Source organism: Nilaparvata lugens, chromosome 8, assembly GCF_014356525.2.
Source record: "Nilaparvata lugens isolate BPH chromosome 8, ASM1435652v1, whole genome shotgun sequence".
NCBI lineage: Eukaryota > Metazoa > Arthropoda > Insecta > Hemiptera > Delphacidae > Nilaparvata > Nilaparvata lugens.
This window is the reverse complement of record NC_052511.1, coordinates 49,458,891-49,477,498: the sequence shown is the minus strand read 5'-3', so window position 1 is coordinate 49,477,498 and position 18,608 is coordinate 49,458,891. Positions and strand designations below refer to the sequence as shown.

General features: G+C 35.6%; 1 protein-coding gene across 1 annotated transcript; it reads left to right on the top strand.

Annotated features, from left to right (window-relative positions):
• The first annotated feature begins 326 nt into the window (after window positions 1-326).
• Window positions 327-12,451, top strand: LOC120352777 (homeobox protein 10-like). Its single transcript, XM_039434996.1, has 4 exons — window positions 327-1,175; window positions 6,353-6,463; window positions 8,942-9,045; window positions 11,540-12,451. Exons 1-4 carry the CDS (start codon window positions 401-403, stop codon window positions 11,948-11,950), a joined length of 1,401 nt encoding a protein of 466 aa, XP_039290930.1. The 5' UTR covers window positions 327-400; the 3' UTR covers window positions 11,951-12,451.
• The last annotated feature ends 6,157 nt before the right edge of the window (window positions 12,452-18,608 follow it).

The following is an 18,608-nucleotide window of genomic DNA, read 5'->3' as shown; positions in this document are numbered from 1 at the left end:
TTCCCTGAAAATCGTGAGGTAACTCCAGTATAGACTATTCCCGGAACATGACCAATACTACATTCAGAAATGAAGTTACCTGCCTCCATGTAAAGCCACACATCGATTTCTGAACGTTCGAGTTTTTGCCGTCCTTATAAATTCTATTACGTTGAACAGATGATTTCAATCAGATCATGTTTGTCAAGTCCCGGCTAATCTGATAGAATTCATAAGAACGGCAGAAAATGGAACGTTTAAAAATCGATGTGTGTGTGCAGGACTTAAGTCATACAATCCAGCTGGGATCAAAACTAGTAATTTTTCCAAAATTTCTGTTCCAGATAATACTTCCCTGGAGAATTGTAAGATAACTCTATTACTATCTAATCCAAAAACATGATCAATACCGCATTTAGAAATGAAGCTACCTGCTTACATGAAACGTTTACAATCTAATCAAACAGATAATAATATGAGTCTGGGAGATTACAACACAGGAGACGATCATGCTGAACTGGGAGTTCCAGGGTTCAGGATCTTCGGGAGTTCCGAGGCTAGAAACCATCCTGAGAGTTCGAACTACCTGTGCAGAGTTCAAGAGAGTTCTCCCGAGAGTTCTAGTTTCTCGTTGAGAGTCAGAGAGGATTCTAATTCACCGGTTGACCTCATGTGTGTGGGGAACTCGAGAACTCGGGAGCTCGAGATCTCGAGAACTCGGGAATTTGAGAGTTCGAGAAATAGGGAACTTGAGAACTCGAGGAATCGGGAACTAGTGGATTCCAGAACTCGGGAGATTGAGAACTCGAGAACCCAAGAGTTTAAGACCTCGAGAACCCAGGAGTTTGAGACCTCGAGAACTCAGGAACTTGAGAACTCGAGACCTCGTGAACTTGAGAGCTCCAGAGCTCGAGAGTTCGAGAACTCCAGAACTGAGATCTGCGAGTTCCGGGAACCGATTTCGTTGTTAGAGAGAAATAAGGACAGGGGAAGGAGGTGTTCCGAGAGCTCTGGGAGTTCTAGAAAGTTCTCGATCGACAGCATACTGGGGAGAAGAGAGAGGAACTCTCCTGAACCGGAGTTCAGCGAGGGTGCAGAGAGAAGGGAAACTAGTTCTTGTGGAGGTGGTACTTCTATGTATAATACGGACGATAATCGGGTATCACCTGCGGCTGGGGTTTCGTCTACATATTCTGGTGAGTTGTTTAATATTCTAATATTCAATCGTTCTATTTTAATATTCTGAACTTTCACTTGAAATTCCACTTCTTATCAAATAAAATGAAGCATTATGTTTTCATCAACAATAGAACAAAATGCACGTAGTTAATAAACTCAACCCTTTATTGAAGGGTTGTTTTTATCAACAATTACTGATAACAGTAGAGCGGTTCATGAAGATTCATCATAAATTGATTAGTTTTTGTAGTTATAATAAAGGATAGAACTGGCTTATATACGTACGGAATTGGAAAATTATTTTTGACGCATAATCACGTCTAACTGGACTGATTAACTTGAAATTCTGCATATAGATTCTTGACCCTAAAGAGACACACTGGGGTGTTTTACACCCCAGGGATTTTTTTTCTGTTCTGCAGTTGACAATATCAAACAGATGGGAATTTATGCCCAGTCTAAATTAGGTTTGTAGTATTGTCAACTACTCTCCACCACTTCCAGTCAGTAATAGCATTCTACAAGGTCACTAGTTCATCTTGTTCTTCGTTTGGGGTGTCTAACACCCTAGAGTGTCTTTTACGTAGGACTTTTATCAAACACTTTTATTACAAAGATTTACTTGTATTGTCACTACAAATGTGGTATGGTATGGGATGATGGATCAGATTGGAATGAATGCTATGATTCTCTACAACTTGAGATTCAAAGCAATAAAATGAAGAGACGTGAGGTTTTGATGAAGTTGTCATTGGCAATGAACAAGCCATTCGTTTAAACCGGATAAGGAGCTCCAACACAGTGCTTTACTTCTGATTTCTGTATGCACTTGGAGCAACAATGATTAAGAAATGATGAAGTATGGTCTAAGTACATTTGTTTTACTTTCCTTGCCCTATTACCATAGGAAAGGAAAGTATTGCTTTCCAAAAAAATTTAAGTTACCCTAATTTCATGTTTTCTATACGTTTCAAAGTCCCCTGAGTCCAAAAACATGATTTTTGGGTGTTGGTCTGTGTGTGTGTATGTGTGTGTGTGTGTGTATGTGTGTGTGTGTGTATGTCTGTGAACACGATAACTCCATTCCTAATTAACCGATTGACTTGAAATTTTAAACTTAAGTTCCTTATACCATGAGGATCCGACAATAAGAAATTTAATAAAATTCAATTCAAGATGGCGGAAAAAATGGCGGATAATTACTAAAAAACCATGTTTTTCACGTTTTTCTCGAAAACAGCTCTAACGATTTTCTTCAAATTCATACCATGGATAGATATCCATAGGCACTATCAACTGGCATGAGTCTCATTTCTGGGAAAATTCCATGAGCTCCGTAATATTCTTGAGAAAAATGGCGGATAATGACTAAAAAACCATGTTTTTCACGGTTTTCTCGAAAACGGCTCTAACGATTTTCTTAAAATTCATACCATGGATAGATATCCATAGGCACTATCAACTGGCATGAGTCTCATTTCTGGGAAAATTCCATGAGCTCCGTAATATTCTTGAGAAAAATGGCGGATAATGACTAAAAAACCATGTTTTTCACGGTTTTCTCGAAAACGGCTTTAACGATTTTCTTAACATTTATAACATGGATAAGCATTCATAAGCCAAATCAAATGACATGAGTTTTTTTTTCTGGGAAAATTGCAGGATCTCCTTAATATTCTTGAGAAAAATGGCGGATAATTACTAAAAAACCATGTTTTTCACGATTTTCTCAAAAATAACGACCGATTTTTTTCAAATTCATACCCTGTATAGTTATTTATCAGCTTTATCAACTGGCATGAGTCTTCTTCCTGGGAAACCAATGGGGGGTCCAGGATCTTCGGGAGTTCCGAGGCTAGAAACCATCCGAGAGTTCGAACTACCTGTGCAGAGTTCAAGAGAGTTCTCCCGAGAGTTCTAGTTTCCCGTTGAGAGTCAGAGAGAGCTCTAATTCACCGGTTGACCTGATGTGTGTGGGGAACTCGAGAACTCTGGAGCTTGAGATCTCGAGAACTCGGGAATTTGAGAACTCGAGAACTCGGGAATTTGAGAACTCGAGACTTCGTGAACTTGAGAGCTCCAGAGCTCGAGAGTTCGAGAACTCCAGAACCGAGATCTGCGAGTTCCGGGAACCGATTTCGTTGTTAGAGAGAAATAAGGATAGGGGAAGCTCGAGAAATAGGGAACTTGAGAACTCGAGGACTCGGGAACTAGTGGATTCCAGAGCTAGGGAGCTTGAGAACTCGAGAACCCAAGATTTTAAGACCTCGAGAACCCAAGAGTTTGAGACTTCGAGAACTCAGGAGCTTGAGATCTCGAGACCTCGTGAGCTTGAGAGCTCCAGAGCTCGAGAGTTCGAGAACTCCAGAACCGAGATCTGCGAGTTCCGGGAACCGATTTCGTTGTTAGAGAGAAATAAGGATAGGGGAAGGAGGTGTTCCGAGAGCTCTGGGAGTTCTAGAAAGTTCTCGATCGACAGCATACTGGGGAGAAGAGAGAGGAACTCTCCTGAACCGGAGTTCAACGAGGGAGATCGTGGTGCAGAGAGGAGGGAAAATAGTTCTTGTGGAAGTGGTACTTCTATGTATAATACGGACGATAATCGGGTGTCACCTGCAGCTGGGGTTTCGTCTACATATTATTCTGGTGAGTTGTTTAATATTCTTCTATTTTATAACTATAGTTAATAACTATTTATTTTACCTACTTTTCAGAGATCTACCAATATCCCTTCTACCGAAGGGTCTATATTTCATGACAGCCTTTGGTATCCTAATATCTGGTTTTTCCAGTTCAATCTGTTTATTTCAAGTTGTGCAGCTAATGAAGATATTCCTAACTCATTTCTAATGTCATCATTGCGGAATCTGTCTAACTTTGTGCAACCTTTCACACTTCGAAGAAAACGCATCTCTGCAGCTTGAACTCTGCTTAATGTTTTCTCCTTGCTAACCCAAGTTTCTGCTCCATACAATGTTTAATATTCAATTGTTCTATTTTGATATTCTGAACTTTCACTTGAAATTCCACTTTTTATCAAATTGGATGGCGGATCAATGTTTTCATCAACAATAAAACAAAATGCACGTGGTTAATACACACAAAATACACACAACCCTTTATAGGAGGGTTACTGGAGTTTCATCATAAATTGATTAGTTTTTGTAGTTATAATCTATCTATACTATGATAAAGGAAATAACTAGCTTATACACGAACGGGATAGGAAAATTATGTTTAACGCATCACGTCTGAGCTACCGTAGTGGACTGATTAACTTGAAATTTTGCATATAGATTCTTAATTAACCGAAGCCTATTTTTAATTCTTTAAGATTTCATTTCGCCAAGTTTTCAGTTTGTCAAGCTTTATAATAGACCCTGCTAGTAGTTTAAAAATAGTTTAGATTCTATTATTTTCACAGTGTTAGATTCGATTCCACCAAAACGAAGACTTGATTCTAAACAAAATGACTTCACTTCATGACTGCATAAACTAAAGCTGCGTTTACACCAAAGTTATTAACAAAATGTTAATAACTTAATCCTTATAGATTCTATTAGATTGAACATAACTTATCATACACATGATGAACATATGTGTTTGTCAAGTTGTGTTCAATCTAATAGAATCTATAAGGATTGAGTTATTTTAACTTACTGGTTTAAACGCAGCTTAATGACTTCTTTACTAAAATCTTCAACTCTGAAGAATATGTAGTGTCAATCGAGCCATATGATTGGTAGTTGGCTAACCTATCAAGTGAACGACTGCCATTGGCTGAGAGAATCAGCTGCTTCATGAATGCTCCGCCCAGAATTGTGGAGTCTTGGTTTAGCCAATCACAGCCTTTCATCTTGCTAGGCCAACCAACTACCAATCATATGACTTCTACCACAATTCATGTTCTGCAAAGTTCATTATTTTATTTATTAATTTGTTGATGAAATTACAAGAGTCATGAATATGATCAGGAAATAACAAGTGACTTGGCCCAAAACTATTCTGTACCCGAATTTTGATAAATAATAACATTTCCATAAAAATAGGTTATGTTTTTACTGTGGAAAGTTCTAGGTCAATAGTTATTGATTATTGATCAATCAATTATTAAGCAATTAATCAATCAGTTAATTGATTATGGTATGGAAAACAGAACTATAGGGAGATTCATGTTATAAATTCAGTTGAAATGATAAGACGGCATTGTTGCCCTTTGCAGTAGATAACTGTGATTCATGTTATCCCTGTAAATGTGATCTGAGTAGTTTTTGATTCTTGTCAACAATTTTGTAATTAATTATACCTTAATTTTATGTGTAATTTATCAAGAGAATTTATTTTTCTATAATTCAATCATGAATTTTTTAGATGAATTCATGATTGGACCTTGGAAAAATATATACTCTGCTAGTTCAACATATTTCTAAATAGCTGATATTCTACAAGCAATTTGGCAAAAGTGCGGGGTTTGAAAAGGATAGAGCTAACTGCTTTGTCCACTGTCAGACAAGGGTAGAAAACCTATGTTAATCAAATGTTGATTTTACAACCTGGATTCCACTTTAGAGATTTCACTATTCTCGGAAAAAGAGAGAGTAATATTCCATATTGAGGTCCACGATATAATGGCAGTGTTTGATTAGCAATGGTATTGCTATCCTTGTCTATCATTCAACAAAGCTGATAGCGCTATCTCTTTCTAGCTTTGCTCTGTTGCCAGATCAACTTTCAACAATGTGGAATTATTAACTAATATATTTAAGAAAATATTTCATCTTAATTGTGAAAATTCATTATGAAATTATTGAAAAATATAATCTTTTCCTTATAAAATATAATCGATTATTTTAAATGAGAATGAACAGTTAATATGACATCAATAAAGCTGTATCAGCTACCGTCTATAGAAAGCATTGACAAGACAGAGGATCGGCAACGTTGATCTCCTATCGTTCTCCACTGCCATTATAACGTGGACCTCACTATAGTTATCTCTATGGAGAGAACTTAAAAGTCCTAACTCTGCCTGTAATAAAGAATTTTCTAATTTTCATTTTCATTTGTTGCATACTAATGAACTTTTCTATCCTAATTCATGAAAATTATATCAAGTTGCACCAAATATCTACTGAAATCTACATGTGTGTATACATTAACGTCATAATTGCAGCTTAAATTCGTCCAATTTCAGATGCAGGAATCGATTATGCTGGTTTATCGTATTCAGCATCCCTACTGTATGGGGGTTGGTTTGCAGCGGCAGCTGCTTCTAAAAACTCTGCCCAAATTTTCGGACTACAGGGTGAGTCAAATGTCTTTCGAAATATCAATACAATCACAGATAAAATGAGTAATTACTAAGTCCTCTCTGATACAATATCGACGAATGAACAATGGCAGGCGCATGAAAATTTTACAGCACTGCCAATAAACCAGGAAGTCTTGAAACTTCTTGTAACAGGTGAAGAAGAAGAAGAAGAAGAAGAAGAAGAAGAAGAAGAAGAAGGAGAAGAATTTTGATGAAATAAGTTTCCTGAACATTTATTTCAATCTTTTCCTGTCATGTTCAGAGTTATAAAAAAATAGCGTACCCTTAATTCCCGAAAGATCCTCTCATACAAGTACTTATTCACCCATGAATAACAATATTGTTTGATGGATACTAATTTGTTATAGTACGGTCAGTAAGTACCGTAAAGCTGCGTTAACACCAAAGTTGTAAACACAAAATGTTCATCTCTACATCCTTATAGATTCTAACAGATTGAACATAACTTATCATACACATGATGAACATATGTGTTTGTCAAGTTCCGTTCAATCTAATACTATCTAAAAGGAAGGAAAAATAAACATTTTGTTAATAACTTTGGTGTAAACGCAGCTTGAATATTTGTTTCAACAAATAAATAAATTAAATTCCCTAAATTATATTTTAACCTTATTTTACATACCTTAGCGGTTATTTGAAGAAACAATTATTCGTACATGATGAAGAAACACAATTAAACTTTTCAGGACATGGCACTACTAGAAAATTTAAACTTTAATAAAAATAAAACTAGCTCCTACATTAACTAATGATATAAACTTGTAAACCTGCCCAAAAAGGGCGAAACATAATGACTACATCTTTACTCTCGTAGTGCTCCTAGCAAAGTGTCCTCCGAAACGTAATCTGGTCTCTCGGTTGGGGAATCCCCCCCACTACTGTATTTAGAAACAGGTCTCCAATTGGGCGAAGGAATCAATTTGACCAATCGTCGCGTGGCCTCTAGAGCCTTTGGACCAAATAGTAACTGCAAAATCGGTAGTTTGTTATAATTTCAATGCTTGCTGTTTTCCAACTTATCGCACTCTATGTCGCGACAGGAAGGCTAAGTTTTAGAGATAATTCCATAATCTACATTCCTCGACGACTCGGAGCCACAATTTTTAAATATCTATCATGGGAAACTCGAAGTCATGGCCGTTCATAATAGAGAGAGAAAATAATTTATTTCGCTAACTCACTTACAATAATGGCTCTAGTCTAAATTTACTATTATAACTTGGGAAAAGGCCTGAATTAAAAATAGTGCTCGGCACAATGGATACTAATTTGTTATACGGTCAGTTAGTACCGTAAAGCTGCGTTAACACCAAACTTGTAAACACAAAATGTTCATCTCTCCATCCTTATAGATTCTATTAGATTGAGCATAACTCATCATACACATGATGAACATATGTGTTTGTCAAGTTCCGTTCAATCTAATACTATCTATAAGGATGGAAAAATAAACATTTTGTTAATAATTTTGGTGTAAACGCAGCTTAAATATTTGTTTCAACAAATAAATTAATCAAATTCACATGATTCAATGATGGATTTCCATAATTGTGATTGAATATTGTGATAGTTCATAATATTTCTCGATAGAATATGAATAATTTTTTTTTTCAGTTGATAGTTGCAGTGATAGGTAGTAGTTTTAATTTTTCTGCTCAAAATTTTCAAGTTTATTTCAATATTATTGAAGCTTTTGGATTGTTTAGTGTTATTTCCGGCTCTTATCAACCCTTCGAAATTCAAAATTCATCAGTCATATCTCGAATACGTATTCTCTGAGTGTTAATCTTTGGTGAAAACAGAAATTTTAAACTTAACCTCACTTTGGACTATTTATGTGCCAAAATCAAGGAATTGAAGAAGTTTTGGGCAATTGCCTGTTTCTCTTTCCAAATATCGTGTTTGTGACTGTTCTAATAAATAAATAATTTGGCAACGGTGCAGAGTTTGGAAGGGATAGAGCTATATGTTTTGTCCAATGTCAGACAAAGATAGCGAACCAATGTTGATTAGATGCTGACTTTAAGGCTCAACTCACACTTATGCGACTCAGGTCGAAGAGAGACTGGATTCTAGTGGAGAGCATGTGTTTTCAAATGGTGACGTCGCGGAGACTAGAGTCGATTGGTCTGAGTGTCACCATTTGGAAACACATGCTCTCGACTAGAGTCGAGTTTCTTCTCGACCTGAGCTGCGTGAGTGTGAGTTGAGCCTTAGACGTAAATCTCACTGCAGGAAGAAGTAGAGATTTCTTTGTATTAATGGTTTTTATTTGTATAAATTTCGTTATATAAACTTGCCCTCGTGAAAGTCTAACAACATACAGTTTCAGCTTTTATTAAACATGAAAATCACTTGAAAACACTGCTTTTCAACTATAAGATTATCTTGCAATATCATCATGAAGATGTAGAAAATTTGATTGATTTGAAAAATGATTATTTGCAGCTCCAAAACCGGTGGGTAGACGATCTCGAAAGCCAGGAATGGATAGAAAGCCCAGACAAGCCTATAGTGCGAAGCAACTGGAGAGACTGGAAGCTGAGTTCAAAGTGAGTGACAATGAAAAAAAAACTGTTCAGTATTCATTATAAATCAAAGTAAAACCAGAGTCAAGAAATATAGCTCCTTATGCTCCTTTATGTATGGTAAAACCATAGAAACTTAATCTCCTTTCCGGTGAACAAGACATATACCAATCAATATAGAACGGAATGGATCTATCATATTCAAATTCTACTTATATGAAAGTACGTATAGACTTATGCGCCATGAACACGCGTATTTCATTTTACATCAGCTGATGTTATGCTTATCATCTGTATTTGTACAGAAACAGTGGGATACAGCTGTTGTAATAGCATCAGCTGATGAACATCAAAATGGGCGTGTTTGTGACGCATACGTCTGTACGCACCTTATAGTTCCAGTCAGCTTGAAATAGTTTTTTTATATTAATTCAGATCTAATTAGCATTCAAGAAGTAGACTTGAATGCGATCCTAGCTGGTGGCATGATTTTGTGCTTTTAATATCAGTTAATCACAAAATTCTCAGAGGCCCGGTTACACAAAAGACTGTTAAATTTTAATCATGATTAAATGCCACTAGAACCAATCAGAGAAGGCCTATTAAATTTATTTATTCCTCATAACTTACAAAATAAATTAATAATTATACAAAATCAACTGCAATAATGAAATTATTCCATGACCATTTTATGACCATTCAATACTCGAAAATGTTGGTTGAAACTTCCAGTTGAGCAGTTGTTTGTGACAACAGCCTGTTCATTTTCCTCTTTTAATGGTTCCTCCTCATTTTTCTCTTCTAATGGATCAGGAATAATTAATCTTCTAATTATTCAGGAGGTTTAACAATAGTTAAAATAATACAAAATAAAACATTACTTCCACAAAAGAGCTAGCTCGAGCTTGGGGGAAAGAAGGATTTCCTGATTGGTTCTCGTGTCATTAATCACGGTTAAAATTCAACAGGCCTTTGTGCAACCAAGCCTGAGAAAGAGAAAGTATGGAGGGTGTCACATTCTCTTAGAAGTTGAAGATTACTGTCTTGATCCAGGAATAAGAGTTTCAAGCTCCAAATCCAATCATTTACCTGAAATGACTCTTTTAACTGAATTATGCAAATTCAAATTACAACAGAATTGAGGAATTAGAGGTCTATCCACGCTTTCTCAATTTTTATTACAGAAAATGAGTTACAAGTCATGATCTTCTTCTGCTAGTGCCTATTCGTTCCGAATATTGGCGATCAGCCTGACTATGGATATCTTATTTACAGCCATCATGAAAAGTTCTGTTGTAGTTTTGGAGAAACCAGGTACGCAGGGTTTTCAGCCATGATATTCTCCTTCTTCCTGGTCCTCTTCTGCCATAGATCTTTCCTTGGAGAACGGATTTCAGCAGGCCGTATTTTTCTTCATTGCGCATGATATGGCCGAAATATGCAAGCTTCCTGCTCTTGATGATGTTCATTCAAATTTCTTCCAAATCCTTATCCATTCCCTCCAATACAGCTTTGTTGGTCACTCTGTCCATTCATGAAATTCTCAACACTCTTCTATACAGCCACATCTCGAAAGCCTAGAGACTTATTTCAGTTGACTTGGTCAATGTCCATGACTCCATCCCATAGAAGAGTATTTGAGAAAATGTAGCAGTGGAGGAGTTTGATTTTGATGTGCATATTAAGGTTGTGACTCTTGAACAGTTTTGCAATCTGATTGAATGCAGCCCTCGCTTTTTCTATTCTGCGTTCTACCTCTTGAGAATGCTCCTATTTCTCATTGATCAAGGTTCTCAGATACGTGAACTGTTGCACCCTCTCTATCGGCTTGGTGTTAAGCATCAAGTCACATCCTCCCACTGCTCCCTTACTTATCACCATGAACTTTGTTTTGTTTACATTAATTTCCAAGCCATATTGTTCACTGACGCCTCCTATCTTGTTCACAAGCTCCTGCAGGCTGTTTATGCTGTCAGCGAAAATTACAGTATCATCTGCATATCGGATGTTGTTCAAGCGTTCTCCATTTAACAATACTCCCATTTCAGTATTCTCAAGGGCCTCCCTGAAGATTTCCACTGAATAAAGATCAAATATCAATGGTGAAAGGATGCAGCCCTGCCTAACGCCTCGAAGAATGTCAACCACATTGGTCTGCTCCTCTGCACTGATCCTAATAGAAGAGGACTGATTTCAATACAGGTTTTGAATGATTTGAAGATCTTTCTCATCCATTCCTGTGCTCCTCAAGATCTCCATCATTTTCACATGCTGAATCCTATCGAATGCCTTTCATGATGAAAAAACTACAGACGAAGTCATGATGAAAAAACTAAATTTCTTTGAGTTTTCAATGATTCATGAAGTTATAATATAAGTTTCTAATTCAGGAAGTTCAGTATTCATAAAATTTTTGAGTACCTCAGTTTTGGACAAGGCCTGTTGCTCTCGCCCAGTCATATATTATGATTTGTGGTTGTATTGATCAATGAATAAATTATTTTTTTGTAAATTTCAGTCGGACAAATACCTAAGCGTGAGCAAGCGCATGGAGCTCTCAAAAGCTTTGAACCTGACCGAAGTCCAGATCAAAACTTGGTTCCAAAATCGTCGCACAAAATGGAAGAAACAGCTGGCTTCACGACTCAAAATGGCGCACCGTCAGGGCACACCACTCTACTTTCCCCCTCATCAGTACTCGGCGCTTTTCCAGCAAAGTAACCCCTACTATATGACGTCACCATCTTTAAACTGTGTGACGTCACCAACCTTGAACTGTGTGACGTCACAGCCCTTGAACTGTGCGGCATTTAGTGGTGAAGATAACGGACCCTTGGACCCTTTACAAACGTCTAGGGCCCTTGCAATACAGCCCATGATACCTGTGTCTCCAGAATCTAGGGATGAGAGTGATACTTTGCAACTTTAGATGTTTGGATGAGATAAGTCGTATTTCCACAATAAGATACAGTATCATCTCAACTTGATACACAACATCATAATTTGGTACAGAACTTAAACTGAAAGAAATTTGACAACAGTGCGGTGTTGTGGAAGGATAGAGCTATCTTCTTTGTTCAATGACAAACTCAAATTTGATTATCTGACTTGAATTGTATCTATTTTACTGGTTATAAAACTCTTTCGAAGTATGAATATAAAGAAAATAAAAATCTCAGTACCCTTTTTTTGAAGGATACTTCTTTCGAAGTACTATAGCGATCTATTGAACTGGTTTCAAAGCTCTTTATATCGGTATGAAACCATAGAGAGAAGATAGCACAAGTAGGTATCCTATGATATAGGGCGTTTGTGTCCCAATTTTCACTCAAACCTATAGTGTGGTCCACGTTATAATGGCAGTGGAGAAAGATTGGAGAAAAACGTTGCCGATCCTCAGTCTTATCAATGCCTTCTATAGAATGTAGCTGATACAGGTTTATTGATGTAATAGAATAACTTTTCATTCTCGTTTAAAATAATCAATTATATTTTATTGACCGAACGAAGTGAGGTCTAAGATTCAAGTCGACGGTTTGGCATTCCTCTTAATGTTTGAATGTTTAAATGTTCATGTGTTTATATGTTGCTCATTTACGGCGAAACGCGGTACCTAATAGATTTTCATGAAATTTGACAGGTATGTTCCTTTTTTAATTGCGCGTCGACGAATAAACAAGGTTTTTGGAAATTTTTTATTTCAAGGATAATATAAAAGGAAAAAGGAGCCTCCTTCATACGCTAGTATTAGAGTAAAAATCAGACTATAGAATTATTCATCATAAATCAGCTGACAAGTGATTACACAGATGTGTGGAGAAGCCTGTCTATTGCTGTATTTCTATAAGGTCTATAGCTTCAATCAGGTACTTGTGGATGAGAATACTGCGTGAGGTCTACTGTTCATAGAACTAGTAGTTTAGCAAGAAATTATATTTTTCAATAATCTTATAATACATTTTAATTATTTAGATGAAATATTTTGTTAATATTAATTCTACATTGTTAAAAGACGATCTGGCAAAAGAGTAAAGCGAGAAAGAGATAACGGTCTCCTCTTTGTTGAATGGACAAGGATAGCAATAGGCCTACCATTGCTGATCAAACACTGCCATTATAACGTGGACGTCACTATAGAAGTTGTTTTTGGGGAGGCTATGCTGGTAGTCTCTCATACTGTGCCGTTCTTACACTCTCACCCCAATAAAACAGTAGTAATGCCTTAGATGCCTTATACAGTAGTCGACAGTAATTGGTTTGAGTTAAAAAGAGATTGGCTTCAAATTTGGAACATAAACAACTAGCCATACCATGGGATATCTTCTTATGCTATATTTTCTCTATTATGAAACCTTGTAACTATTGTATAGGAAAAGATATGCAGGAACGTGTGGGTCTCTCATTTTATAACAGATTCCATTTGTTGAAATTTATTTTCATTCATCAATTTATATGTACTCATATTCACCCATGAAATAGTATATTTCGCACCTAGAGCAGAAAATGAGATTTTTCCGGCTCGAAATCGGTTTTCAAGTCCGAGGCCGTAGGCCGACATTTTTGCCCATGGTGCGAACGCTATTTTTCGCCACACACAAAAATAAACAATATATATATAATGAGAATAGTTGTTTACTAAGCACTTCCGAAAGCAGAAGTGAAAGGGTATAGCTCTAGCGAATCTGAGGTAATCTGAATATCAGGAAATTGTCCAAGTATTTTTTTTTATTCTGATTTGTAAAAGATGTATGATCTAAAAGATGATGTTCAATTATGTTGGAGGTTGAGTTATATTTTTTTATTCTTTCAAATGACAATAAGATGATATTATTATTATATGTTTATTATTATAAAATGTTTTAATTATTGAATAATGAACACTAATAATGAAAAGTTTTTTGATCAGCTGTTTTTTGATCACCTTTCTTAGTTCCATGTTAGTGGCTGGAAAGGGTACTCTTTCCGGCCTATGCCGGAAAGAAACCTGTTCTGACGTCGGACGAGAGTCGTCTGCAATGTCTTTCAGATCTACGTAGGGACTCGAAAACAGCTGCTATCTTTGCAGTGTGGCGAAAATATACAAATTGATGAAGATATGTGTATATTTATTTCTTATAATTTAGTTATATTATGTAATTAAACTGAATTTAATCTTCCGTTTTGTTTTGGTACAGTTTTGGTAAGTAACTTGCTATTGGTACTCCTGATGGAAGGGTGACCGTGTGAAGCCAGCTCCACCAACTGACGGTGGTTATAATAAGAGCTTGAAATCACTACCCATGGTCCCCGTGGTTGAAGATAAATCACAAAGATATTGAAAATGAAAATCAAATTTGAGATGATATTTGGAGATTAATAACGTCCATATCATTTTTTGAAGTCAATAAAAGATAAAATTTGAACTATTCTGATAGAGGATGAAATTGTTTTTGAAAACATCCCTTACTGTATGCAATTCAAAAGTTCCTATATTGATGGAGTCCTTGAGAAACTAGACTTTTCAGTACTTCGGACCTTGATATCTCTTGAATCTTTGAAAACATGACCATCATTGTTAATCCATCTGATAGAAAATTTCATTCCCTACAAAACTGGTTTTATCCAGAAATCAATTCAAACGTAGCGTTCAAACGTTATAGGTGAAAAACTGACCGAACTACCAACTTTGAAGGCTTTTTATCTGAAAGCTTATGAGAAATTTTATTAATAAAATTTTAGACTAAAATATTACACTGAGCCTACAGTTTATTACCTCAGTGTTCCAGTTTTTTGAAAATTGTGAGCTTATAAGTGGTTTTATCGAAAAGTTATAGAGGATCAAATTTGTAGACAATAAAATTATTAATAAATTTTGTTCTGTCATAAATTCTCGTTATTTTCTATATAGAGACGTAAAATGACATAAACCAAACTTTACCAACAATGTATAATTTGTTTTGATGAATAACTTTTTTTATTATTCATGATCATCATGATAATATTAGTTTTCGCCCCACTTGGATGTAATGAGCTGGTTTTCGTGCGTCATATGGAGGCCGAAAATGATTGTTTTCTGACCAGGCCGATAAAAGCTTTACGGCCCTAGGGCTGTAAAATAACCTTGAAGTCAGCTGATTCTGATTTGATGTGAACGTGTTTACAAAATGGTTTATGAAACGGAATCAGTTTATGCTTCTAGAATTGAATAAGTATTCTGCAATAAGATACTATCATTTTATTTGGATGAATAAAATACAGATAAGATATATATATTATAAATTATTCAAATTCGAATTTCATAGTAGGATAGAACTTCTAACCTAAACTTCCGAAGTCAACGACAACAAGCATTGTTGACGTTGACATTCAGATTGGCCAAATTTAAGTGTGCTAAAACAGCTGATCAAAAAACTTTTCATTATTTGTGTTTATTATTCAAGAATCAAAACATTTATAATAATATCATCTTATTGTCATTTGGAAGAATAAAAAGTATAAACTTAACCTCTTACATAATTAAACATAATATTTTAGGTTATTTAGACAAAAAATCAGAATAAAAAATAAAAATACTTGGGACAATTTCCTGATATTCAGATTACCTCAGGTTTGCTAGAGCTATGACCTTCCTGTTTTGCTTTCGGAAGTGCCTAATAAACAATTATTCTCATATTTATATTGTTTATTTTTCTGTGTGGCGAAAAATAACGTTCTCACCATGGGCAAAAATGTTTTTCCGGCTCTCAATCTTTTCTAGTCCGAGGCCGTAGGCCGAGGCTTGAAAACCGATTTCGAGCCGGAAAAATCTCATTTTCGGCCCTAGGTGCGAAATATACTATTAGGTGAAGTTGGACAGGAGGAGGAAGAAGAAGAAGAAGAAGAAGAAGAAGAGAAGAAGAAGAAGAAGAAGAAATAGAAGCAGATGAATCCCCTGTACTTATAGGAAATTTAATTCTCTACAAAAAAGTTCTCTTTTGAAATTTCGGTACGATGCACCGTTTAAAAGTTTCAGTAGAGCTATTGAAGTCTCACAAAGTTGGTATTAGAAACGATATTTAAATAGATGAATATCTTTCTGAATATCCATGATCAACGGAATTGAATCATCTGATCTCATAGGGAATTTCATTCTCTACAAAAAAGGTCTCCTGTAAAATTTTGATACGTTGCACCGTTGAAAAGCTTTCAGCAAAAAACTGCAGAAACTACCATTTTTCATACTCAATGATTGGAGGAATCAGAATAGTAGCTAAATTCACCATTGAACCAGGAATAAAAATCTGGTGTGGTACACTCACACAACTTTCCTTGCTCATTGAACTGTGAGCCTCATTCTTAAACGACAATAATTTAGAGAAATAACATAATGACGATTGGCGGCAACATAATTATTTGAAACTACGATCAGACTACTGTATATGTGTGTATATAATTGTTTTCAGAGTACTTTTTCTTTTGTGTAAATTGTAAAATCCGATGATTTTTTAAAAGTCGTCAAAACAGCTGTTCTACAGATGAAATTAATATCTCGACTATGTGTTAGACTACTCACCTACCTCATGCACGAGAAGGAGGTTACAAAGTCCATTTCTCAAGGATGGGGTGAGCCCCCCATTAGTTTCCCAGAAAGGAGACTCATGCCAGTTGATGGAGCTGATAAATAACTATACAAAGTATGAATTTGAAATAAATCAGTCGAGTAATTTTTGAGAAAATCATGAAAAACATGGTTTTTTAGTAATTATCCGCCATTTTTCTCAAGAATATTACGCAGCTCCTGCAATTTTCCCAGAAATGAGACTCATGTCAGTTGATAGGGCTTATAAATAGCTATCCATGGTATAAATTTGAAGAAAATCGTTAGAGCCGTTTTCGAGAAAACCGTGAAAAACGTGGTTTTTTAGTAATTATCCGCCATTTTTCTCGAGAATATTACGCAGCTCCTGCAATTTTACCAGAAATGAGACTCATGTCAGTCGATAGGGCTTATAAATAGCTATCCATGGTATAAATTTAAAGAAAATCGTTAGAGCCGTTTTTGAGAAAATCTTTAAAAACATGGTTTTTTAGTAATTATCCGCCATTTTTTCCGCCATCTTGAATTGAATTTTATTGAATTTCTTATTGTCGGGTCCTCATGGTATAAGGACCTTAAGTTTACAATTTCAAGTCAATCGGTTAATTAGGAATGGAGTTATCGTGTTCACAGACATACACACATACATACACACACATACACACAAACACACACACAGACCAACACCCAAAAATCATGTTTTTGGACTCAGGGGACCTTGAAACGTATAGAAAACTTGAAATTGGGGTACCTTAATTTTTTTTGGAAAGCAATACTTTCCTTACCAATGGTAGTAGGGCAAGGAAAGTAAAAAAGCTGAAATTCAGAAAGGCCTCGTTCGCCCTACCTAGCGGTAGTTATTCGAACTAAGGAATTCTGTTGAATCAGTACACTTGTTTAGTTATTTGAGACTACAAGCTTATTTTTCAATATAACGAGAAATTACACTGAACAAAAGTTTTAGAAACTGCAGCGATGCATAAATTTGCATGAATCATTTTTCAATATTTAATGAGAGATAGAGTCAATATTTATCCCTCAAATAAGTTACATGATTGAAGCAATCAACTCCATTGACTGTTTCTCAAAAAATCCTACTAATTGCTTTATTATATCCAATTATCAATGATTTAAAATCATGGAACAGTACAATAAAATAACAGAACAATAAAATAGCTTAATATAGTTGAAATGTTGAGTATTGAGCTTGAAAACTAAAACAATGTTCAGCTATGTATCAATAATGTGAATGGCTAGTTACAGATTTGACCGCTAGGTAGCAGAAGCTTACAGTCCTGCTACTCAGATTTTGAATTGGTGTAGTTTCAACAGTCTTTCGTCTATAACTTCAAAATGGCTCATTTCAGAGGAATTTTTGAAAATATATTTTTGGTAGTAAATAAATTTTCCTACACAAACATATACATTTATTCATTGAAACTTCAATTAGAACAGTTTTATTGACTTGTCTATTGGTATCTTCCAGTGCTAAGAACACATCAATCGTTTTCGGTTTTCATATGTTAGGCCTTTATTCCGCTAGTAACAGAAGATTGTATGAGAATATAATTTGTTCAAAATGTCATTATCTTCAATTTTTGTCAATAGCAATTTTTTGGTAAAACCATGTATAAGCCCACAATTTCAAGAAAACTGGAAGAATGTGAAATCTAGTTACAGTTTCTGCCGCTAGGTGGTGTAAGCGTTCCGTTCCTCAATTTTCAACAGTGACTGGCTTCAGCAGACAGTGATTTCAGACTTTGCGTCTTCAAAATAGGTAGTTCATTTAGATTTTGGGCTATAACTTCTGAACCGTGCGTTTTACATGGAGTTTGATGAGGACAATTTTTGTAGGAAATAAAATTTTCCATTATATGACGTTAGATTTATGTTTCTAAATCTAAATAGACAAAAGTTATGGAGCTTCGAAATACGTTGATTTTTGAGAAAGGTTATAGTCTGCTCAAGATTCCTCCAATAGATGAATAGACTTTTAATTTTGCATTGGATGTAAATTTTGATAATTATTAGA